General features: G+C 48.7%; 1 protein-coding gene across 2 annotated transcripts; it reads left to right on the top strand.

Annotated features, from left to right (window-relative positions):
• The first annotated feature begins 1,832 nt into the window (after positions 1-1,832).
• On the top strand, positions 1,833-22,851 carry cenpf (centromere protein F). 2 transcript variants are annotated; one of them, XM_084475997.1, is made up of 38 exons: positions 1,833-1,860; positions 2,869-3,040; positions 3,308-3,433; positions 3,830-3,900; positions 4,170-4,303; positions 4,431-4,522; positions 4,649-4,934; positions 5,145-5,347; positions 5,621-5,746; positions 6,073-6,201; positions 6,415-6,537; positions 7,019-7,154; positions 8,695-8,824; positions 8,994-9,273; positions 9,371-9,577; positions 9,870-10,078; positions 10,569-10,698; positions 10,870-11,148; positions 11,265-11,852; positions 12,024-12,176; positions 12,328-13,476; positions 13,635-14,368; positions 14,634-14,863; positions 14,993-15,129; positions 15,543-15,648; positions 15,884-16,137; positions 16,258-16,366; positions 16,683-16,888; positions 17,107-17,325; positions 17,435-17,578; positions 17,826-18,015; positions 18,213-18,310; positions 18,417-18,467; positions 18,621-19,385; positions 19,496-19,625; positions 19,832-20,452; positions 20,651-20,796; positions 21,884-22,851. In XM_084475997.1, the coding sequence occupies exons 2-38, from the start codon at positions 2,879-2,881 to the stop codon at positions 22,061-22,063; spliced, it is 9,033 nt and encodes a 3,010-aa protein (XP_084332123.1). In that variant the 5' UTR covers positions 1,833-1,860; positions 2,869-2,878; the 3' UTR covers positions 22,064-22,851. The 2 variants fall into 2 exon arrangements, with proteins under 2 accessions (XP_084332123.1, XP_084332122.1); XM_084475996.1 differs by having other exon boundaries at positions 14,990-15,129.
• Positions 22,852-24,498: the final 1,647 nt, after the last annotated feature.

Raw genomic sequence — 24,498 nt, 5'->3', positions numbered from 1 at the left:
TAAGATCGCAAGAGACGGGATAAGTAGGGCCGCTGTCACTCTAGTTTATTTTGGCTTTTTTTTTTAGCTCCATTACACTCCATTTACCAAACACTGGGACAAATGTAGTTGATTTCTCTGTTTAACTGAGAAAACAGGGAGTGGAAGGGCGGGACCCTATAATGTTCAGCTGTTGTAAATAATAATAATAAAAAATATATGTTCTATGTATGCGTCACTCTATGTATTGTAATTTATTGTATGATGTGTACTTTTAGGGTTATGATAAGACCTATCTTTTAGCGTTCACCACAAATTACTCTGAAAAGCAGTGCAAACATTAAAATATTTTTTAACCATTCAGTGAACAAAAGGCAACATGCTGATTATCATTTAGGGTGCCACTCAATGACATGCAAATGCAGACCAAAGCGTCATCAACACGCCCACTCAAGTGGTGTGAGAAATACAGACTTTCTACTCCTCATTCACATACATTTCCTACGGAGAAAATACTTCCTCAGTGGTGGTATTTTACTTATACATGTATATGTGTGAAAGCAGCTTATCTCTCTCTTTCTCTTTCACCTAGCCTCATGTCAACATGCCACAAGACACAGAAGGAGGTGATGATAATATCAATCCACCACAAAGATGCAAACCAAAAATACAATTCCAAATGCATACACTAAATCCTTTTTGCACTGAATTCCTAAACCACAGTGAGGTAAATGTAGTATGGCCACTTAATGGAACTAAAAGAGGTCGCAGATTGATTGCGTTTTCTCCTTTTTCTAGTTATAGTTTGGTGTCTCAGAGTTTGATGTCTCAACTGCATTATCACTATCCGATGGAGGGTTGTGCTTATACATGTCCTCAGTTTGTCCTTTACTAGGTATAGATGTAGATGGTACATTATTACGGGCTAAAGATTTCAGAAAAGTAATCCAACCCGGCGGTCTGGCATAATCTAAAACGCGGTAGGGAGTAGTAACATTCTTTAACAAATCATACATATGGGACCCCTTAATAGGTTCTCCTTTTAATACAAACTCGCCCTTATCTGACCATGATACATCTTTAGATTTCATCAACGATTCTAGGATATGTTCTGCGTTTCTCTTGGTTTTTGCAGAGCATCATGTTTTCGGCTCAGCGTTTTCAATGTTTGTGGTGGAACCAATGTTTGTACCTACCCCCTCGTGTTTCTCTGCAGGGTTTATATTAGAATGGGACACGACACAGACTAACGCGTCTAAGGACTCTAGCCAACTCACAACGAATGTTCACGCCTACATCATGAATTTATTCACATTTCACCGGAATCCATCATCGCAGACACTGAACACAAACAAATCCTATTTTAATCCTTGTTTAAACTAGTTTAACTAATTTACCAGAGTTACAACTAAGATGTGCAACACATCTCTGATTAATTATAAACCAGTTTAAACCTAGATTTACTAACCCGTCCATAAATGCAGTAAATGGATTTAAACTGAAATGATCTTCACCTCACTTCATCCTTAACCCTTGCTTGTTGATATATTATAATCTTCTTCTACCTCGTTATTTTAGTTCAATGACTAGGATCTAGGGGGCAGTAACATTTGGGCATGTATACTTCTCCTTTAAAAATATATCTGTTGTCGGTTACAGGGAGGAACCTTATGGGAGGAACCATGCGATCCAGCCATGGGGGGGGGGGGGGGGAACCGAGGCGTACAATGCCTACCAATCAGAGCTGTTGCCTCATTGACGTCAGCAGAGCTAGCCAATACCAGCGAGGCTGTTTGAATTACTTTGTATGTTTGCGGAGTTTGAAATCCTTGATTCGTCATAATTAAGCTTGTGTCCTACATAGACGCTCCGTGCTGAAAAGTAAGTGTTGCTAACTCCATTTCCAAATACTTTATGAATATTTAAGAGCAAGACGACGATATGGTGTTAGAAATGTATTCGACTTTAAAAAGCCACGCACATAGCACTATCAGTTTACAATGTTCGGTCAAAGAGAAGGTAATTAAAATTGAAAAGTCGTTATTTACTTGATGTTCAGTGAGGCTGAACACTCGTACAACTACTGTTGTAGCAAAAATACAAAAAACTGTAAACTCTGAACAAGAACTCTTTAAGGGGTCTTACCAAAAGTCGGATACATTTCGGACATATTTCGGAGTGTGTGAAATGAATGTTAGTATGCAGTACTTATAAATTGCAAAACGAAGGAAATACGTTGTTTATAGCTGACTGTGTGACAAACAGCAAACACACTGACTGTTGAATAACATTTAAGCATTCAAGGGCTTTTACTAAGGCCCCTCTTTAAGAAGCACTTCTCGAAAGATGGCTGTCAATTGAATTTGAATTGGTAAATGGTAAATGGACTGCATTTTTACAGCGTTTTTCTTTGTATAGCCAGTGCCACCCAAAACTATTTACAACATTCATCCATTCATGCATACACACACACCGACAGCGGGGGCGACATCCAGCTCGCCTGGAGCAGTTAGGTAATGCCCCGACACACCAACCAGATTATCGGTCGTCAGACAGTCTGGCGAGCTCGGTGACCTGAGTCTGTTCGTTTTGTGCAAGGCCGGATTAACAAATCATAGACCCCTGGGCACAAATGTCTGATGCCCCCCCTTCCCCAGCCAACGTGAATCGGGCGGTCAGCATTTTTTTTAATATATATTCTTAATTATTATTATTGTAACACACACACACACACACACACACACACACACACACACACACACACACACACACACACACACATCGGTTAACAGCCAACCCGCTCTACTTCCTGAGCTACATGCCGCCTGTGATAGAATAAAATGTTCAGCACTGAGTCATCCAACTTAAAAGTATCCGTGACTTGGCCAGGTTGTGCGACATGAGCTGGGCAGTAGAGGAGTGGAAGGATGGCCTTCCAGCGAAAGCCCTGCAGAAGATCCTGGAGATAGAGGGCCAGCTAGACAAACTGAAGAAGGAGAGGACTCAAAAACAGTTTCAGCTGGACTCACTGGAAGCTGCCCTGCAAAAACAGAAGCAAAAGGTTAGTGTTTGAGATAGCCCCTCATCGTGAATGTGGCATGGCCAACATAACGCAAAAAATAAGTCTTAAATTAAATAAAACGACAAGTCTTGCATGCATCAGGACACATTCTGCTTATGTATTCTTAAACACATGTAACATTTATATTTCTCTTATTTCTAATTTCACTTATTTTTTATTATATTCACAATCACAGTATAGTCTTATCAGAGAGTAGTAGTTTGTTGTACAAGGAAAAACCTCATATCCGTCTTCCCCTCTCTCCAGGTGGACAGTGAACGGAGCGATGCATCTCATCTGAAAAGAGAGAACCAGACGCTGGTGGAGTCATGTGACTCTTTGGAGAAGTCCCGCCAGAAAGCTGTCCATGACCTGGGGATCAAGGAGCAGCAGGTTGGCCATCACCGAAACATCTATAGGCAATGTGTCATCCTTTTGGGACCCCCTTCCCTTACATGCAGAAAACATCTGAGGGAATTGCATTGCTCTGGCTAAAGAAATGGGCTGGCTACCTTCAAAATTATTATGACTTTCACAAAAGCAGTACTGGCAGGTGATTGCATTTGATATATTATCTACGCAGCTTAGACTTGTATAATTTGTGGTAAGCTACAGGCCTATACTATTCCTGAAGGCGGTCAGATTTCATGTTCCCTTGTGTATTACTCACAGCCTTGCAATCCCTTGTTTAGGGACACACCCAAACAAAGAGGGATGGCTTAAGGGACACTTGCTTAGAGAAAGCTAATGCTTCCTCTTTCATGGCTAAACCATGTCTTCTCAACCTAGGTTAGCTACCTGGACGGCCAGCTCAGCGCCTCCAAGAGAACCATAGAACGACTGGAACAGGAGCTCAAAAAGTGAGTGTGACCGGTTTGATCAAATTATTTCCCATGCCTATGGACTGTAAAATATATATGCAAAAATGGGTTTAAAATGGGTCTTCTTACAAATGTACTTATTGTTAGTCGCTTTGGATAAATGTGTGCTAAATGTTTACGTAAAACTGACATAAAGGACTTTATTTTGTTTTGGATTTAACATAAATTAGAATCTATTGCGATGAAGGTGGAGATTAGGAGATGGATAGGATATATGTAAATAATCATAAAACCTCTCACCTGGCCAGGTACAAGAATGAGTCGGATCGTTCCTCCTCCTCGTCTTCGCTGTCGTCGTCATCGTGCTCTGAGCTGCAGTCGTATGCTACTCCTTTGAAGAGTTTTCCTGCCCCAAGCGCCACACCAGTCTACAGACAGCAAGGTACCGTCCATGCTGTCGCCCTCTGTGGACCAGTGGGTCAGTGTGATCACTGGTCACCATGGGTTTGGTTTCCATCATGGGCCACATCTTGTAATCCAGTTGAACCCTCTCTCTGTGTGTGAACTAGACAACAGGCTGGAGGAGCTCCAGGGCAAATACTGCCAGGAGGTGGACGAGCGGAAGAGGCTGGAGACTGAACTCAAAGTCCTCCAGGTCAAGGTGAGCACCACTGATAACGCCTGTTCCCTTTTTTCTTTTGTTAGGTGTGCTCTCTGCACTATGCTACAGCCCTCACTATAGTATGTTTAATATTGGTATACTTATTTTTTTCACTCCCTCCACCAGATGTTGAATCAGTCCTCAACCAGCATCAGTCACAAAGATATAGCTGCCCGTCAGCAGGCCGGCTCCTCCATATTCCCATGGCAGAAGTCGGACCAACCCCAGAGCCGGCAGTCCCAGGTTTCTATGGAAACGCCCAGGAAGAGATGCGGCGGGGGCGCTTCTTCCCTTTGGGATGCACACGATGACACGCCAATCAAACCCAGCCAGCAAATGAGCTCATCCGCTGTGGCACAGAGTCCGGCTGGCTCCTCCGACCAGATGAACCAACTGAAGGCTCTCAACCAAGGTGAGCAGGTTACAGTCATTCCTCAGACCATAGTATCTCAGACATAGTTATATATGTATAACCTCATAATGATGTTGATAACCTTAGATGGTCCTGTTACTGTGTTGGATTGGTTTGTGCTTGGTTGATCTCGCATGTCCTGACTGAGCCACTCATCCAGTAGTTTCTTGTGTCAGTGCTACAGTACTCTCCTCTGTGCCACTCCACCAGACCTGTGCGGCCGCATGTCCGAGCTGGAGAGGAATCTGGCCTCCCAGGAAAAGGAGATTCGTGGTCAGAGCTCCCGGCTCCAGGAGCTGCAGCTCCAACTGGACCAGAGCCGCAGAGAGCTAGTGGATCGGGACCGGGATCTGGCTAAGACCCGCCATGAACTCACCCAGGCTTCAGCCAAACACCAGCAGTCTGAGGACAAGGTATGGTGTTCTTTATGCGATACTGATCACATAATAATATGCCAGTTATATTGTATACTTATAACTTGAAATTAGGATTAAGGCTTACCCAGCGGTGGCCTTGCAAGGCTATGCGGCCTATATGGCACACTGACATCAAACAACCTTTCGATGGCAATCTTAATTAGCTTTAAAAATGTGTGAAAGGAGATGGCTTGTAAACCTGAATGGGAGATGCTCCCCGCCGCTTTCTGATCTCCAAGCTGACAGTGCGTCCATCTTGCTTCCCCATAGTGCTCGTCTCTGGAGCAGAAGCTCAAGCAGGTCACGGAGGAGATGGGTTGCCAGAGGCACAATGCTGAGAGCTGCAAACGTGCCCTGGAGCAAAAGCTCAAGGACCAGGAAAGGACCAGTCAGAAGGTGAGAAGCCATGTGAAGTAATTCCAAGTCTCTGAGCTTTCAGAAAGGCTGCGGAGTCAATACTGGGAACCATATCTGACAAATTATACAATCCTCAACAAATGCTACTACTTGTTGCAAATTATCTCTATACACAAAGACAATCCTCTGCAACTAAATAGCACGTTGCTTTAAGACCAGTTGTATTGATAAAGGGAGCACATTGAAGGGTTTCAAGCTTACTTTGCATTAGCCATGAAGTGAAATGTGGTTCCAATTCAGTTATGATATTGTGTCATCATTTGTACTTGGTTTTAAAACATATGAAATCATGTGTGTCTCACCAGGAGCTAGCACAACTGCAGAGTTCCCAGCATGCATTGGAACAGACACTGAACCAGACCAAATCCAAGCTGACCCAGGAGATCCAACAGGCCAAGAAAGACCACAACATGCTAGAGGCTGAAATGGAGAAGGTTCGAAACTCGTCCTCCCCGATGCTATATTCCTCTCGTTTTCTGTTCTTCTGTTCCTGGGAGCGTTGTCTCCAACCACCTGAAACCTTTGTTGTCATCTTCCTCTCGCCTTAGCTCCTCTTCATCCAATCTCAATAATGACCTAAGAAAAAGGTCTTACCTGTGTCATAATTGTATCTATGTCTCCTAGTAAACCGTCTCTGCTCTCTTCAGGTGGGCCACCAGAAGAGTCAGATGCAGCGGGACGTGGAGGAGCATAGACAGAAGCTGCTGAGGTCCGAACAAGGTCTCCAGACCAGCCAGAGCAAGGAGCAGGACCTCCGCAAGAAGATGGAGGTGAGCGGATTGACACATAGTTTAACCCTAGTTCTATTTAGGATAAAATTGTCACCTAAATGGCAGTTATTGTTATTCATCCTGCGGATCTTAAAAGTAATTACTTTGCCTTATCCGGTATTATATGACACTGATTGTCTAGATGTTCAGAGAGCTGACTGTTCAGATTAATCTTTTTAACCTAAACAACGGAGGGGTGATGGAAAGGCTCACGCCAACAAATTACATTTAGAGAGGCCGAGGGGCTGTTGAAGTGTTAGAATGGAATTTTCCCATTACAATCCACAAATACTATATATATATATATATATATATATATATATATATATATATATATATATATATATATATATATATATATATATATAATATACGAGGACGATACGGACGAGTAGATCCTGAAATTAGAACCTCTTATGTACTGAATCGATTTTGAAATTGATTTTGACCTAAAGATATTTTCCTTTGCTCTGCTTCCCAGGAGCTGCTCAAGGAGAAAAACAGTGTGTCAGTTCAGCTGGACCAGGGCAGCAGGCGTCTGTCTCAGCTGGAGGAGGAGAAGAAGAGCTCGGAGCAGAGCTTCAAGCGCACCCAGGGACTGCTGGATGACATGAAGGGTGAGCGGGGTGGTGGTGGCTGCAGCTCTGTTTAACACCAACTCAACACACACACACTTCTTAACTGCTAACTAATAGCCGGGGGTCAGATGGTGTGCAGTAACTCTGTCATTTATCAGAACTGGCAGTATCGGTTCCTCATCAGCCTGTTTTGTGATTGCTACAAGAGGACCCTCCCCCTGTGAATTCTCTGGGCACCCCTAGTATCCTTGACCCATAAAGGGTCCCGCCTGTCCCCGATAGTTGTTTCCTTGTTCTTGCTGTCCCTGATAGTTGTTGCCTTGTCCTTGCTGTGGTGAAAAAGAAGGGTTACTTAAACAATTTCTTCTAATATGTCCTTCCTGGTTATATCCATAACATATTAAAGGACCTCTGCGCTGTCCTTGGAATCCCTGCTGCTGATTGTTTCTATACTGTCCTTGCGGTCCCTGTTGCTGATTGTATCTATACTGTCCTTAAGGTCCTCTATACTGATTTTGTCTATACCCCTCTGTTGGACCCCCATCATTATGTATGAGAGGTGGAGCGGGTGGCTCTTGGCTCTGAGGCGGTTGTACTGGGGGAGAGAATTGTTGTGGAAGCTTGATTTGTGGCGGGGCCTGCTGGACAGCTTGATTTATTGCAGCCGGTTCTGCAGCAACCGCCTGTTTTTTTATTTTCATTGTCTTTCCTTGTGAGATCTTCCAACTGGAGCTGAGACTAGAGCTTTCTCGATATTTATGACGATATTTGTCCACTGCATGAACTAAATGTTTGCTGGACTCTCTATGAGACCTTGATGAGACCTTGATGAGACCAGTCCATCAAATGAACCGATATTCATTTAAACAGTATAAACATGTATTGCAATAGTTAATAATGCCACTTTATTTGTCTGTGGCATATTCATAATCATAAAGCTGGTAGTGTCTGACTCTAACAAAAGTATGGATTAATTGAGTGAAGTCAGCCAGTTCACACTGCCAGAATACACATCACGAGAACACAAGGAGGGGGAACCGCAGGAGGGCGTCTCCTCTCACCGGAGCCAGCCGTATGAGCCAGCCGTTTGAGGGGCCACACCATAATTGTAACAATACTTATCTTATATTCTTCTATGCTTTATACTTAAAGTTAACCATACTTATATTTATAATCTAAGTGAGCTGAGAAATGGGCTGATGTCTTTGACTACAGAGGAATGTCTGTCTGGTGGTCGCCGGTCAGCCCAGGACCCTCTGAGGTGTTATGAGTGACAAAGGGACAGGGCCCTCCCCACCGTGTTGACCCGGTTATTCTCCACTATTATTCCAAACATATGGCAGAGATATCCTTTTAAACCTTCATTATTTTCTACCATAGTGGCCACTCAATTGTGTGATCTGCCCGGCCTCTCGTCCTGCGGCTCAGCAGCTGGCTTTGTGTCTGTTCTTTAATCCTGTTTGTGACGCCAAAACGTCTCCACCTGCTCCCTAAGGACCTGTATCTCAACTCACTGCAAGTCGCGTGGTATGAAAGCATCTGCAAAATGGCTCAATGGTACCGTCTGTGTGATCTCCAGCTAAATGGGAGGCGCAGACCGAGGAGGTGAAAGGGCTGAAATGTAAGCTGGAGCAGCAGACTCAGTCCTCCAGCAAGGAGCTGGACCACCTGAGGAAGACTCTCTCAGATGCTGAGGCCAAAACCAACAGGTAGGTGTTGTCTCTCGGTCCATGGGGAGAGGGACCGAGAGAAGTCGCTATGCGTCGTCTCATTCCTTTATAAATCATGCTTTCTATTAAATATAAAATGTATTTTGATAAGGCACATAAAGTCAAAATGTGTTTTCTGGGTAATCAACGTGTCACTGTTTGAACCCAGCTCTCAGAGCGAACTCCAGAAACAGAAGAGGGAGACGGAGCAGCTGAGCGACCGGCTGGCCGTCCTGGAGAAGGAGGGGCAGGCGCTGAGTGCCAGCCTGGCCTCCAGCCAGCAGGAGTGCACCGCACAGTGGACGGAGCACCAGGCTCTGCTGGCGTGGAAGGCCGAGAAGGAGGCCCTGATCGACCAGACGGAGGCCGTGCAGAGTGGCCTCTGTGAGAAGATCAGCGGCCTGGAGAACACAATCTCCCAGCTGAACAAAGACCACGACGCGCTGAAGGTACGTATCGCCACAGGTTAGATGAAAATGTCGGTCGGACGGTCACGTCCATGGTGCTGGAGCGAAATTAATCGCAGGCGAAACCTCTGTCTTCCAGGACCAGCTGAGCGGGTTTGAGGGGCAGCGCGCCGGTCTGTCGGCTCAGATTGACTCCCTGAAGGGGGAGCTCCTCAACAAGAGCACCGAGCTGGAGGTGAGGGAGCGGCAGTACGAAGACGCCCAGGCCCAGCTCTCTGAAGCGGGACAGAAACACGCCAAAGACCTGGACAACATGGGTGTCCAGGTAGCACTGCTCCAGGAACAGGTGTGTTCAATTCACCTTTCATTTATTTATTTTGGCATTTAAAAAGGAAAGAAAGCCATTGTAGCCCTTAGCCATTTTCTTTCTATTGTAGCTCCTTCACCAGGAGGAGAAACAGGTTAACCGGTCTATAAAATTGGCCTAGCAACTATCCAAAAATACTTACTTTAGGTCACACATGGTAAATCCAATCCAACGCTATAACGTATCCATGTTCCTAATTAGTGGTAGTAGCGTCTGTATTAGAAGAGCACCTGTCCGTGCGTGCGCTCCACTGACAATGTCTCCGGGGCAGGTGAGGGCGCTGGAGACGCAGCTGCAGCAGGAGGCCGGCCGGGCCGATCAGGCGGAGCGCTCCTGCTCCCAACTCCAGGACCAGCACCAGACCACCTGCGACCTGGTCCTGTCCAAGGAGCAGATGCTGGAGCTCGGCCAGGCCGAGATCAGCCAGCTGCGAGACAGCCTGGCGCTGGCCAGCGAGCAGCAGGACGCCCAGCACAGCAGGTGGGGACGGCTGACCGGTGTTTGTTTGTACGAGGCGTCGTCTTACCTCATTGGATAAGGATCAGTTCAACGAGGAGAGGCTCCATTTCAAATGGAGCCTTTTTTTTTTTTAAATGCAACACTGATTTTAAAACGACTTTATGAATGTGTTTTTATTTTGGGGTTGTAGCAAGGTCCCTGCTGTCTCCCTTACATGGAGAGGCCCCACATTGGGCGCTAGTGTAGCAATGTCTCTGCTACACGCCACCTAGGTGGCTGCAACACTTCCTCTAGGTGACTTCTATTGGGCTCCTCCTGACAAAGGACGCAGCAGGGTGGTGGTGTTAGAAATCCGGTTTATTGTTAAAGGTTTGTTGGAAATTATACATGGCCTGTGGTGTTCAATGTTGCCATCCAGGAGATCTGTGTGTGGAGATGGCTGGTTTAACCTGTGCAATCCCACAGGGGGTCTTCCATTGTTAATCTTCCTTTTTTTTTTTTCTCCTCTCAGGTTAATGGAAGAGAAGTTGGCCATGCGGAGCCAGTGTGAGGAGACTGTCGCAACAAAGGCTGAGGAGGCTGAACAGGCGAAACTGGAGCTGATCAAGACCCAACAGGACCTGATGCTCTCTGAGGAAAAGGTTTGTCTTAAACCTGCTCACTTTATCTGCAGTATTAATTGTAATGTGATTGTCAGATATCACAAACAGAGTCGCAGAGTTGATACTTATTTTGGATAAGATTAGCATTTGATATTCAGTCTATAGCATATTTTTTGCATCCTGAGTCAAGTCCTCCATTTGTCACTCCAGATCTCGTCCCTGCAATCTGCCTTGAAGATCCAGAAGAGCCTTGGTGCCGGGCTCCAGGGTCAGATCGACACTTTGTTGGCTGCAGAGGAGGAGCAGAAGCAGGCCCTGAACGCTACGTCAGAAGCTCTCAAACAGACCAAGCAGGAGGTCAAAACCCTGCAGAGCCAAGCAGAGGACAAGGAGAAACTGCTCCAAGACGCCGAGCATAAGATCACAGCGCTGGAGGAACAAACTGCTGCGTTGGAAACTAAGGCTGTAGATTTGAAGGCAGAAGCAGAGGTGAGCATGAACGCTTTTCAGCCTGTTCAATCTCGTCTCAAGTATGTATTGGAATTCTGCATCAGCCTTTTTAGATGTCTGATATGTTTGCCCATATTTTTTTAATCTGGTTTCAGAAGCTACGGCACACTCACACAGAGCAGTCCAACGGGCTGCAGGCTCAGGTGACCGCCATGTCGGAGGAGATGACCAGAAGCAAAGAGCTGGTGGAGCAGCTCCCCGCGTTGAAGGCGGACCTAGAGGCGGCCAAACGGTCTTGCGTCTCTCTGAAGGACGCTCTGGAGGCCACGGAGAAGAGCCACACCTCCTCTGCAGAGAACGCTGCCCAGCTGGAGAAAAGCCTGGCGGAGGCCGCCGGCCTCCTCGGCCCCCTGGAGACCCAGGTCCGGGAGCTCTCCGAGAGGAGGACCAGGCAGGAGGAGGACCACGTGCGGGAGATGGAGAGCTTCCTCCACAAACAGAAGGGCCTCAAGGAGCAGCTGGAGGCCTCCAGGGAGGCCGAGCGTGCGGCGACAGAGGAGCTGTCGGCTCGCCAGGAGCAGGTGACGAACATGAAGCGCAGCCTGTCGGCGGCGTCCGCCGGACTGGCGGAGCGGGACGGCGCCGTCAAGGACCTCAAGGAGAAGCTGAACCGTACCGAGGCGGAACAGACCAAAGCCTCGGACTCGCTGAAGGAGAAGACTGTCGCCATGAATAAAATCAAGGTATTATCCACGTTTAATCCGCAAAGTGATTTAATTTGAATGAATGAATACATTGGTTTCCGTTATTGTTCCCTCCTACTGGTTAATAGCTGGGGTAAAACATTTGCAATCTGTTAAAGGGATATTTTCCAATACTGGACTCATGTTTTGTTAATGTTGCTTCACATGCAGGTGCAGATGGAGATGCTGCAGATGGACCTTGAGGACACAGAGACGGCCATGACCTCCTTTGATGGTCAGGTGGAGGAGCTGAAAGGAACCATAGCTCTGCTGGAGAGCCAGAAGACTGACTTGGTAGTCAGGCTGGAGGACAGTCAAGCTCAGGTCAGACATCGATGATCTTGGATTTAAATGTCACACTTCCTGCCTGTTGAATGCCTTTTTGTTGTATTGCTTGTGAGTAAATATGTTTTTTTTTTTAAATACATTTCTCCATCCAAATTTTTTTTACCATCATTTCCAATGTGATCATCAGGTGTCTGTGCTGGAGACCCGTCTGGAGGAGGTACAATCCAGCAACGCCACGCTGGAGAGCCAGTACGAGACAGCCCGGGAGGAGCTTCTGGAGAGGACCGGCGAGGTCAGCCGCCTGGGGGAGGAAGAGGCCGTCAGACGGATTCAGATGAAGGAAGAGACTGTTTGGCTCCATCAGGAATTAGCCAAATTCGAGGCTGTGTCCAAAATAATTAACAAAGAGAAGTTGTTTGAGGATATCGGCGTTTTAGAAGCAACAAACGAGGAGCTGGTGACTAGCTTTGACATCTTGGAGAATTCCAACTCTTTGCTTGTGAACGTGGTTAGACCATTGATTACAGCGTACCAAGAGGCTCTTTCTTCTTTGGAAAGGGTCAACGAAGAGTATGGCCAGCTACATGTTGCCTATCAGCAGATGGTGGAAGAGACGGCTAGGCTAGAAGCTGGCCTGCACGAGCTCAACGAGGAGTGGGAAATGTCGAATGACGAGTGTTCGGAGTATGCCAGTAGCAATCATAGTGAAGAAATCGATGAGGCTATTGATTTGGAAGCCGAACTGCAACAGCTTTTAGAAGAAGAGGCTAAACTGCGACAGTTGACTAAAGAAACGGTTGAGGCAAAGGCTAAACTACAACAGGTAACCAAAGAAAATATTGAAATGGATGCCAAACTTAAACAGGTCACCGAAGAAAAGGTTGAGGCAGAGGCTAAACTACAACAGTTTTCTGAAGAAAAGGTTGGGGCAGAAGCGAAACTGAATGAGGACAAGGCCCAGCTTCAGGCTGAGCTGACCAATGTATCTCATGAGAAACACGAGTTGGAGACCAGCTTGAACCGACTGGCAGAAGAGGTGCTTCAGTTGGACAACGACGTAAGACTGCTGACCGGGGACAAAATCCAACTGCAAGCCAGTCTCGACCTTCTTACCAAGGACAAACTCCAGCTCTGTGACTCTGTCCGGCTCTTGGCGGAGGAGAACCAGGAGCTGAAGGAGAAGATTGAGAGTCACGACCAGATCAACCAGGAGACGAGCAATGAGAGGTGCATAACCTCCTTCGACAGTCAGGTGGAGGAGCCGAAAGGAACCATATCTCTGCTGGAGAGCCAGAAGACTGACCTGGAAGTCAGGCTGGAGGAAAGTCAAGCTCAGGTCAGACACCCGATGATCTGGGATTTAAATGACACACTTTCTGCCTGTTTAAAGCCTTTGTATTGCTTGTGAGTAAATACTGTATGTTTGTAAAAAAAAAATTATTTATACGTTTCTCCATCAAACAATTTTACGATAATTTCCAATGTGATCTTCAGGTGTCTGTGCTGGAGACCCGTCTGGAGGAGGCACAGTCCAGCAACGCCACGCTGGAGAGCCAGTACGAGACAGCCCGGGAGGAGCTTCTGGAGAGGACCGGCGAGGTCAGCCGCCTGGTGGAGGAAGAGGCCGTCAGACGGATTCAGATGAAGGAAGAGACCGTTAGTTTCCATCAGGAATTAGCCAAATTCGAGGCAGCGTCCATAATAAATAACAAAGAGAAAGAGAAGTTGTTTGAGGATATCGATGTTTTAGAAGCAACCAACGAGGAGCTGGTGGAGAATTCCAACGCTTTGCTTGTGAACGGGGTTAGACCGATGATTACAGCGTACCAAGAGGCGTACGAAGCGTACGTAGAGGCTCATTCTTCTTTGGAAACGATCAACGAAGAGTATGGCCAGCTACATGTTGACTATGAGCAGATGGTGGAAGAGACGGCTAGGCTAGAAGCTGACCTGCACAAGCTCACCCAGGAGAGGGAACTGACTGACACGTATTTGAGGTGGGCTGTTCAGCTGGAGAATGACAAAATCCAACTGCAAACCAGCATCGACCTTCTTACCGAGGAGAAACTCCAATCACAGATGGATAACATAATGAATAGCATGAATTCTGGGCAGCTAATGGCCTCTGGAAACGAAGCGTATCGGCAACTCGGCAAGGAAGAGAACCACGAGCTGAAGGAGAAGGTTGAGAGTCACGACCAGATCAACCAGGAGACAAGCAATGAGAGGTGCATATTTAGTTTACTACCATCTAGTATAAAAATAGGCGTGTCTGATTGTATATTTGTATATTTTCTTGATGACCGTTCGTCTGCTCGACTTCACACTCGGCTGGGTGAATGTGTTTTGTTTTATTGTAAAACTTAATTCGAGGGGGGGGAAAGCATTAATTCGAGGGGGGAAAAAATGTAATTCTATATTTTCTTAAACGTTTCTTATTTATCGTGAGCTCTTCGCATCAGTGCTCCATGGATGTGTGCTGTGCTATCCTAGATGCAGGCAGTTTGAGTCTGCACAGGCAGAGCTGCATGAGAAGATGTCTGGGCTGCAGAAGGAACTGATGCTGTTCAAAGAGCAGTATGCTGCTCTGCTGGAGAAGGTGGACCAGCAGCACAGGGTCCTCCAGCAGCTCTCTGAGACCCCGGCGCGTCCCGGCTCCATGGACACAGCCTCTCCATGCGGCGGTGACCAGCGGTTGGATGGAGACACTCGACCTGGCGAGTGTGAGTCCAAACATTGAGATTCAATCCAAGTTTTGTTTTGACATTTTTGTAGAATTTATCGACTACACGACATGGTCTATTTTTAATTTTGTTTTTAATGTATATATTTTCTTCCTCCCCTGGTAGCAGCTTCTTGCCATCCTGATGAAATGGAGGCCACATGGTGTGGAGGCGACCAGGTGCAGCAGAGCTCTGTGCCACCTGCGGAGGAAGAGATGGAGCCCTGCGCCAGCAGCTCCCCGGCGCTGAACATGAACCAGGGCGAGGTGAGCGTGAGTCCGTTCTACTAGGCAGGAAGTCTTCTTTGGTCTTCTGGTGGGTGTGAAGTGGTGTCCTTCTTCGTAAACATTGTCAAATGGACATGCTTAGGGTGAGGCAGCATATTTGAATCCATACCCTTTCTTAATAGACATTGTTCTTTACGTTTGAGCTTCTAGGAAGCATAACTGTCTCACAGCTGTTTGATGAGGCATTTTAATCCATAGCACAGAACGAAAAACTACATCTGGTGTTTTTTTTCTTTCTTTTTAAACCCTAAAAAGCTAATGCATACTGGGGAAGTGGCCCTGTTGGTTTGAAGTGCAAGTGTTTGGTGGTGAATACCAGATCAACACTGATTAGCTGTCTTTATGCAGGTGTTTGCTGACATGTGTCTTTTGTTGTGTTCTTCCTCCTGTAGGTTCTTGAAGAGGAGGCAGGGGAAGTGTCTGTCCACAAGCCTGAAATCTATGCTCCGTCTTCAGCGTCCGCCACTGATGTTGAAGGCCCCAAGAAGAACCTTCCCGGTCAGTAATGCAGCATATTTGCTGAACGTAATAGAGTAGAGACAGAAAACAAACAATTTGACCATTTTCCAGGTAGGCAATGTTCTAGCCTCGTCCCAGCCTTGTAGTGTGGCCTGGATCTAGACCCCTACACCTCAGACTCACGTACCAGAGTTTCCTCTAACAATGTCTTTAGCATTGTAACTGTACGACTAACATACCCAACCAGTAACGTTCAATAAATCCATCCCCACAGAACCACACCTGCTTCAAGCTGAGCTGGACCAGAGCCGGGACAAGATGAGACTCCTGGAACAGGAGCTCCAGAGCCTCCGCTCCGAGGTCCTCCTGCTGACCTCTGACCTCTCGCTGAGGAAGGAGCTGTCCTCCGAGCTGCAGGGCAAAGTGGACCAGCTGGAGCTGAAGCTGCAGGCGTCCGAGGTCCAGGGTACAGGCACCGCCAGGAAGCTCGCCCTCACCCTGCAAGAGAGCAGAGGCTTTGAGAAGCAGGTAGTGCAGCCGGATCATACCAGTGGTTCATATGGGCCTAAACCAATGGATCAGGGGTGGCCCATTCCCCTCATCTGTACCGCCAAGGCCTCCGCTGAAGAAGTGTCTGTTTGTTTCCAGGTGTTCCAGCTGTCAGAGGAGAGGGACGCGTTGATGCTGCAGATGCAGACCGCCAGAGAACAACTGTCGGATGTCATGCAGATGACGGAGGGAATGGAGATGGCCAAAGGTAACCAGATCTGTCTAATGAGGAACGTTGTGGAAACCTATTTTCCCTCCTAGAGTCCTTTTCAGCTGATTATTAAAGTTTCGGTGAATTTAACAACAAAAATCTTTGGCTCCATCCGAGTCAGCTCTATTGTCTGCGTGTGTAAGTCGTTTTGCTTCCCAACCACTTTGAAGTGGTTTTATACTTGTCGTTCAAAACCATGGCACCTTGAAACTTCAGTGCTGGAAAAGAATGCTGTGCCTCTCAGTGAATTTCAAAGTAAAAGCCATAGAAGACTCCTCTGACCCTTCGGTTGCCCCTCTCTCCTGCTCCCCAGGTGACTGGGACGAGAAGTTCCTCCAGCAGGAGAGCGAGCTGAGGAGGGTACGCTCTGAGAAGGCTAACCTTGAGCAGCACATCCTGGGCATGGAGAGCGAGCTGGAGACCCTGCAGGAGCAGCGCGGCACCCTGGAGAGAGACCTGGAGAGCCAGCGGAAGGCCTGCTCCGGCCTTCAGCTGCAGAACGACACACTCAGAACGGAGGTCGGTTGGCTTACTTAGCTCAACTAATCTAGACTTCTGCTTGGGTTCCTACTAGCCCAACTAATCTAGACTTCTGCTTGGGTTCCTACTTGCCCAACTAATCTAGACTTCTGCTTGGGCTTCTACCGACACCATAGGCCTTTTTTTCTTCGCGATCGACACGGGGGGATTGAACGAATGAAAACGTTTGTAATCGTTTGATCCATGTGTTCCCTCAGAGCACCCAGCTGAGATCGGAGCTGGTGTCCTGCACGGAGGAGAGGGACGAGGGGAGCCGGTCGGCCGCTCGGTGGAGGGAGGAGGTCCACTGCCTGGAGAAGACAAACGCCGAAACCCGGCAGCTCATCTCCATCTTGGAGGAGGACATCAGGGTGGGCAGGAAGGAGTACGAAGCCCTGCAGAGCAACGCAGAGAAACTGGACGGCGAGAAGCAACAGGTACGTGATCCGCAAATTAGGTTTAATTCGAACATTGAAGTCTTATGCTCTAATCTTAGAGTAAATGCAAATCAAATGACGGGCTGCATCATTTCCATGTTGTGCACAGTTGCGTGGGCAGGTGGGGGCGTTGGAGCAGGAGCTCTTTGTGCACCGTGGCCAGAGAGAGGAGCTCCTGGGTCAGCTCGACAGGGTCAGTGAGGACCAGAGCTCGGCCTGCCACAACTCTGAGTCCATGGCCTCCAAGATACAGGTGGGCCGCAAGCTTTTAGTCCTGTGAAAAACAAAGTTAGTTAAGGTAACTTCACTGAAGATAAAAGGTACTGGGTTCGATCCCCAGTGTCCGCAATGTGCCAGTAGGGCATCTTTGAGCAATTCCTATAGCCGACCCGCTCCATAATGGCAGTTATCTTTATTGAACTGACTCGCTTCAGTCACAAAGTGAGTTCAACTGACTTGGCAAGCAAATAGTGACACGTGTGTCGCTGGGTCTCCAACAGTCTCTGGAGGCAGAGCTGAGTCGTATGACCCAGTCCCTGGAGTCCTCCCTGCTGGAGAAGGGCGAGATAGCGTCCCGCCTCAACTCCACCCAGGACGAGGTCCAGAACATGAGGAGCGGCATCGAGAAGCTGCAGGTCCGCATCGAGTCGGACGAGAGGAAGAAGAAGAAGATGGGAGAGCTGCTGAAAGGTGACGAGGACAGAGTTGTTTTTCTCTGTATACGTCGGATGGTTACCTCGTTTCCAGGTTTTTGCTAATCATGGAACTCCATTCGGTTTCAGCTTTTGTCATGATTTGACTAACAACCAATTCCCGAGATGTCTTCTTTTTGAAGACATGGCCTTTTATCTCTTCTATGTCTGACTTTTTTGGTATCCCTTCCACAGCCGCCCAGAGGAAGTCAGACTCGCTGCAGGACCGCATCGATGCCCTGGAGAGAGAGAAGGAAGGCACAGAGCAGAGTCTGGAAGAGGCTGTGATCCAGGTACTCCATCCTGGTCATTTTGGCTGTACCTCCGGTATCATGTTCTTGTACTCCCAGGGATCTGTGTGGCTCAGGCCTTCATACCAGTTCTTTCCTTCTTGACCAGGCGGAGATCGTTAAAGCTGAGATCGAGGAGCTAGAGGACGAGAGGAAAAAGGTACGCGCATTGTTGCTCCTCATTGTCATGTTTGGGGGTGCAGATTGTGCAGTACTACTAGTCGTCGTTGACACTTGGAGAAAACCTGTCTCGCATCCTTTTCCCATTCTTATGCTTTCCCACCTTGCCTTTCCCCTGGGTCCTGCCTGCCAGGTGGAGGAGCAGAAGAGCTCCCTGGGCGAGAGGCTGTCGGCCCTGGCAGCAGAGCTGGACCACCTCAGGCAGGAGAAGGAGGGCATGGAGAGGGAGCTCGAGACCAAGAGCAGGGTCATCGAGGAGCTGAGGGCGGCCAAGGAGGAGCTGGAGAAGGGCATGGAGAGGGCCGAGACGGGGAGGAGAGAAGAGCAGGAGCGACAGAGGTCCGTGGTGGAGGGGATGGAGCGGGAGGCGCGGGCAGAGCGGGCGGAGGCTCTGGAGAAGTGGGCCAGGGAGAGGGAGACGCTGGAGGCCAGCGTGAGCAAGCTGGAGGAGGAGCTCAGGGGTCTCCGCGGCGGCTTGATGGAGGCGGAGGCGGAGCGAGCGAGGCGGGAACAGGAGAGCGTCAGCAGGGACTCTGAAGAGAGGGACGCCCTGAGGAGCACCATCTCCTCCCTGGAGGGGGAGGCGTCGGCACTCGCTGAGGAGAAAAAGAGGGTGTCCGCTAAGCTGTCCTCCCTGGAGGAGGAGAAGGAGAGGCTCGTCTGCAGCCTCGCCTCGCTGGAGAACGGAAAGGAGGACGCGAACGCAGCCCTTTCTCTGTCTCAAGCGGAGAAGACCCGACTAGAGGAGGAGAAAGAAGCGCTGCGCTCTAGCCTTTCCTCCCTGGAGGCCGAGCGGGACAGACTCACTGGTGAACAGCAGGATCTCCAGGCTACACTCTCCTCCCTCGAGGCAGAGCTGGAGACATGCAAACAGTCCTTGTCTCAGGCCACTCAGCAGGTAGGCACCCGCTAACGCAAACCTTGCATTTTTTTTGCATGTGTTTTTTTTTATTTACCGTGTCACTCGTTTTGACGAGCATGCCGTTGACTGAGCCCCTGTGCCCCCAGGTGTCTGAGCTGAGCGGCCAGGTCGGCGTCCTGTCCAAGGGGAGAGACTCTGCCCTGAGCAAGATGAACCTGTGGATGAAGACCTGCAAACAGCTGCAGCAGGAGAAGGAGACGCTGGTGCAGAACTCTGGTAAAAATATGTGTGTGTGTGTGTTTTACAGCCCTACCTCTCACGTTCAAATTCTTATCTATTTATTTATTTTCTCTCTTCAGTGTACTTTAAGACCAACATAATTAAGTTGTACACTATCCTGTTAGAAAATATAATAGAGAATAGTTTCTGGAGGAATTGTCTGTGTGGATGTTAACGGTCACCGTGTGGTCATCTGTCTGCAGCAGGCGCAGGAAGCCGCCGCACAGAGGCGTGTGCCGGCGAAGACGAGGTCAGACTCCTGGCGGAGCAGAAGCGGCAGCAGGAGGCGGTGACGGCGGAGCTGGAGGCCACCAGGAAGGAGCTGCAGGAGGTGCGGCAGGAGCTGGAGGAGGTGAGCGCGTCCCTGGAGGAGCGCAGCCAGGAGGCGGACGAGAGCCTGGACAAGTACTGCAGCCTGATGGTCCGCGTCCACAAGCTGGAGGAGGCCAACGAGACGCTGACGGCCCGCCTGCAGCACACCGCCGCCGATCCCGCCCCCCCCACCCCCGCCGCCCCCACCCCCACCAAGAGGCGGTCGAGGAGGGTCTCCCGGCAGCAGGAAGTCGCCCCGGAGATCAACGCGGAGAACGCCGCCCTGCCCCCGGCGCTCGCCCCTGTGAGCCCTGCCCGCGCCCTGTCGCTAGGGAAACGCCTTCACGTGGCCAACAGAGAAGGAGCGGCATCGGCGCGCACTCCCGCCAAGGCCCAAGAGGCCCTGCACAACCTGGCCAAGAGGATCAAGGCCAGCGCTGCCACGCCCAAACCAGGAGGCGGACAGGACGAGGAGTTCAAGCCCGAGGGGCTGCCTGAGCTGGTGCAGAGAGGTGCGTGTTGGTTTACTGTGTGTGTGTCTGTCTGTCGCCATTTATGGCGGCTACCTATACACTTTGATTATTGATGCTTGTATTATGAAGACCCATGCCACTTAAACATGATTTTGTCAATGTACTATACTGCACTTATTTTTGTCCCTGTATTAATTGTCTTTTATGTGGTCATTAATCCGGTGTGTGTGTGTGTAGGCTTTGCTGATATTCCCATGGGCGAGGCCAGTCCCTTCATCATGAGGAGGACCACCGTGAAGCGCCGCAGCCATCGGCTCTCCTGCAGACGCGGCCCGGCGGCTGCAGAGGACGCCGCTACACAGTCCCCGTTGGCTGACAGCAAGGTAGGCCCGGGGACAGGCTCACGGTTTACCGCTCTCCTTCTCACCGACCCTCTTCCTCCTGAGCTCCTGCCGCCCTTGTAATGCAAATACACACTAAACAGGACTTTTCATACACAGGGTAACCGCCCATACTTATCAAGGCCAGAAGGGGGAGGCAGAGGGCAGCAACATGATGCTTGAGGGATGGAGGACAAAGGGAGTTTCTATACAGCTGGTGTCAGTTCTACGATGGGCGGCTGAAGAGATATTGAGGGCTAGTGACGAGATATTGATCTTAAGTGATTAAGTGAGTCATTTTGAGGTGTAATGGTCAATATGCGCCGGGACTCTGGCGAATCGGTGATGAATTGCTGAGTCATGTATTAGAACACGGCCCACCTGACGCTCGCGGTTCGTGGGTGTATTATTGCTCGTAAGAGATCGGCAACAATTCGCATGATTCTTTATGTGTAGGACAGTGTCTGGTGTCTCAGAGTCCTCTCCTCCGAGCCCCTTCCAGGCTGCCTAACCCCCAGGTCATTGGGAACCAGACCTATAAACACTTTTATAGGAGGCATCTCCGCCTCCGTGTCCCCACCCCTCGTCCGGCAGTGAGCCGGCTGGCGCGGCCGTCAGTGGGAGGGGGGTCAGCGGCCCCCTTCTGTCCATCTCTTATTCCATCAGTTACGTCTGTTTGGCTGTTTATCTCCGCCAGTGTCTTTAATGACTCATGACAACAACTTCATCAAAGACACAGCCTAGAGTCTTTAATATGTAGTCAGTAACTCACAGCCTTAAGTCTTTAATATGCAGTCAGTAACTCAACAAAGACAAACTCCACAGCTTCATAGCGTCTCCTAACCTGCAGCCAACGGCACAGCAAGAGGGCGTGATCTCTGAGCCCCAGGTTCTAGGCTGGGGGGGCGGGGGGGCAGGTCGGCCTCATGTCGACTGGATGGCGGTGGCCTGGGGTTTAATCAGGGAAGTCTGGGGGCCCCCCTGGGGGAAATCCTAGGGGCCCCGAGGCCAATCCCGGTGACCCGGCCGCTCATGCAGAGGGAGCACTTCCTTGAAAACCGTCACATTAATTTCCAACCCTCTCTTCCAGGTATTGGGGCCTTTGACCCTGCAGAGTCCGACTGTTGCCGCGGTAACCCCCGCGGGGAGCCCAGCGGGCCGGGCGGAGCGCCGGTCGCTGAGTCTGCGGAAGACGCCGGAGCGGAGAGACAAGCGTCAGGAGGCGCTGAGGGAACAGGCACAACAGGGGGACAACTGTCAAGTTCAGTAGACCCCCCCCCCCCCCCCCCCAATCCACGCGGTCACTCTTTCACTCTTTGCCCCTCGAATAATCTGTTGTGTTTGTATGTTCACCATGGCGCGCGCACTAGTGCGTTCACGGCCTGTTGGTGATGGTTGAAACCCTGTTGGGGTTTTGAATGTAAATAGGCAGGATTGTGTATTCTGTACCCGGACATGTGTCGTCTGCTAATGGCTCAAAACTGCGCTCCCGTTTTGTTCTTGGAGTTGCTGCCAGACGCTTGTTCATGCTTTATAACCTTTCCTCCCCGGTGTGTGTGTGTGTGTGTGTGTGTGTGTGTGTGTGTGTGTGTGTGTGTGTGTGTGTGTGTGTGTGTGTGTGTGTGTGTGTGTGTGTGTGTGTGTGTGTGTGTGTGTGTGTGTGTGTGTGTGTGTGTGTGTGTGTGCGAAGGCATGTCTCTGTAAATACATCATAACTGCGCTGTTCCTCCAGCATATCATATCGTTATATCAGTAAATGCCTAATTACACCTACCACCCGCTTACTAATGGCAGCTAGGTTTTAATACATTTTACTGGATTACATTATATATAATTTTAGTCTTTGTTTTTTTCCCCGATCAGAAAGTGGTTGTACTCCAATGTTCCTGCAGTCATTTTTTGATTTCATTTTCTCCTTTTTTACTTATTCTGTTCTTCAGAGTTTATTAGTTGTGTGTCTATCTCCATTAGTTTATCTCTGTTAGTTTGTGGAGTCATGCGTTGGCCCTGGCTCATTCCAAAACTGCTTTTTCTAACTAAATTTTGTACTTGACACAGTCTCCTGTCTATTCTTTAATGATCATATCATTGCTGTCCGACGTTATCCTCAACTTCTTAAGCACATGTAACTGCGTTCCTCAGCGTTTAAAGGGGTAGTTCAGGATTTTGGACATCGGGTCTCATTTCCAAGTGACCCTGTGTGTTATTTATCATTGGAGACTATTTTCAACACTTTTAATTCAGTCCTTCTAGTTGCAGAAATCGCTGGTGCTAGGCTAGCGTAAGTCAAGGGGAACTGCTAGCCTGCCAATAAAAACACTTTTTCCCACTCCCGAGGCAAACCAATTATAATGCCCGACTATCGATGTAAATGTCTGTGTTGATAGAATAGTGTTAGAAATAAACTTACCCTTGCATTGCATTGCATTTAGTTTATAATCCCTGTAGTTGGAAGCAAGCTACGGCAGCGGCGGACTGATATTACCTGGAGTGCGCTTCTCTGTTTACCTTCTGTAGTGAATTGGTTGCTACACCGCAGCAGAGTGAAATTCCGCCGCTGCTGAGAAAGTAGTCCCCCAAAATGTAATGTGATCATTGCGATACAAGGATAGTTTTATTTCTAATATTATTCTATCTCAAACATTTACATTGATAGTCAGGCATTATAATTGGTTTGCATCGGGTGTACTTTGGAGTGGGTAAAACTGTTTTTATTGGCAGGCTAGCAGTTCCCCTCGACTTGCGCTAGCCTAGCGTTTTCGATGATAAATAACACACTGGCTCACTTGGAAATGAGACCCGATGTCCAAAATCCTGAACTACCCCTTTAAACTCTGATGTATTTCACTTTGTAAAGAAGTTCAGTTGTTACTATTTTAGTTATTTAACGGACGCGAGGAACCTTCGGTTAGGATGCAAAACACCCTTAACGAATACACTACTCAACAAAATAAAAAATGATGAATCAGACACGATGATTATGATTTCCAGTCAGTCCGCCTGTTGGGAGCAGACCGCTTCGCTTACAAGCCTAGGGTGGACGTCTGTTGGTCAGGTGTCTGATGATCACCTGTAGTTTGACCCGTGCAGAAAGCAGCCACAGGACCAGAATTAACGAGCTGAGAAGACAGGATATGAAGGGCTCTGTTATCCCGTGCGTGTTTGTGTGCGTGTGTGTGTGTGTCTGTCTCTGCTCGTCCGTCCGTCTGTGTGTACGTGAATGATCCCCATCCTGTATGCATGAGCAAGCCCCTGTCTGCACTCGGCATCACTGAGTAAGCAGGCGTCGCCGGGCCAACGAAAGCAGCAGAGCCGCTGGCAGGAAGTGGAGCCCGGTGGACAGTAGGCCTGACGTGGGAGGAGAGGTGATGGAGGAATTAATCACAAATGAGAATATGTAGATCGGTCATAGGCACGTACCATGGATGGTCTTAGTTGAAAGGGTAATTGGATTTTTAATAGACCGATTTCTCTTATTCTTACCTTTTGGCGACTTGTCCTCAATCAAACACCATTGTTCAGGAGGGTGGCCACAGGCTATTGTCGATTTTGTACAGTCGAAGGTTCATCCCAAACAAGGCACAACCGAAGTAGCCCTTATCATTTCACAACTCGGTCCTGTCCAGATGTGTTGGATTGCCACACAACTGACCAAAGATTAATTCATTATATTCGTATCCATCCTTTATGCAAGCGAATACCCCA

The sequence above is a fragment of the Micromesistius poutassou genome (assembly GCF_964030765.1).
Source record: "Micromesistius poutassou genome assembly, chromosome: 12".
NCBI classification, from domain to species: domain Eukaryota; kingdom Metazoa; phylum Chordata; class Actinopteri; order Gadiformes; family Gadidae; genus Micromesistius; species Micromesistius poutassou.
This window is presented reverse-complemented; position numbering and strand designations above follow the sequence as displayed.

Excerpts from the sequence above, each read along its gene's own strand:
- cenpf (XM_084475996.1), top strand. The coding sequence starts at position 2,879 with ATGAGCTGGGCAGTAGAGGAGTGGAAGGATGGCCTTCCAGCGAAAGCC. Across the intron at positions 8,825-8,993 it reads GCTGAGGCCAAAACCAACAG|CTCTCAGAGCGAACTCCAGA; the intron begins GTAGGTGTTGTC and ends GTTTGAACCCAG. Across the intron at positions 17,579-17,825 it reads CCATGGCCTCCAAGATACAG|TCTCTGGAGGCAGAGCTGAG; the intron begins GTGGGCCGCAAG and ends GGTCTCCAACAG.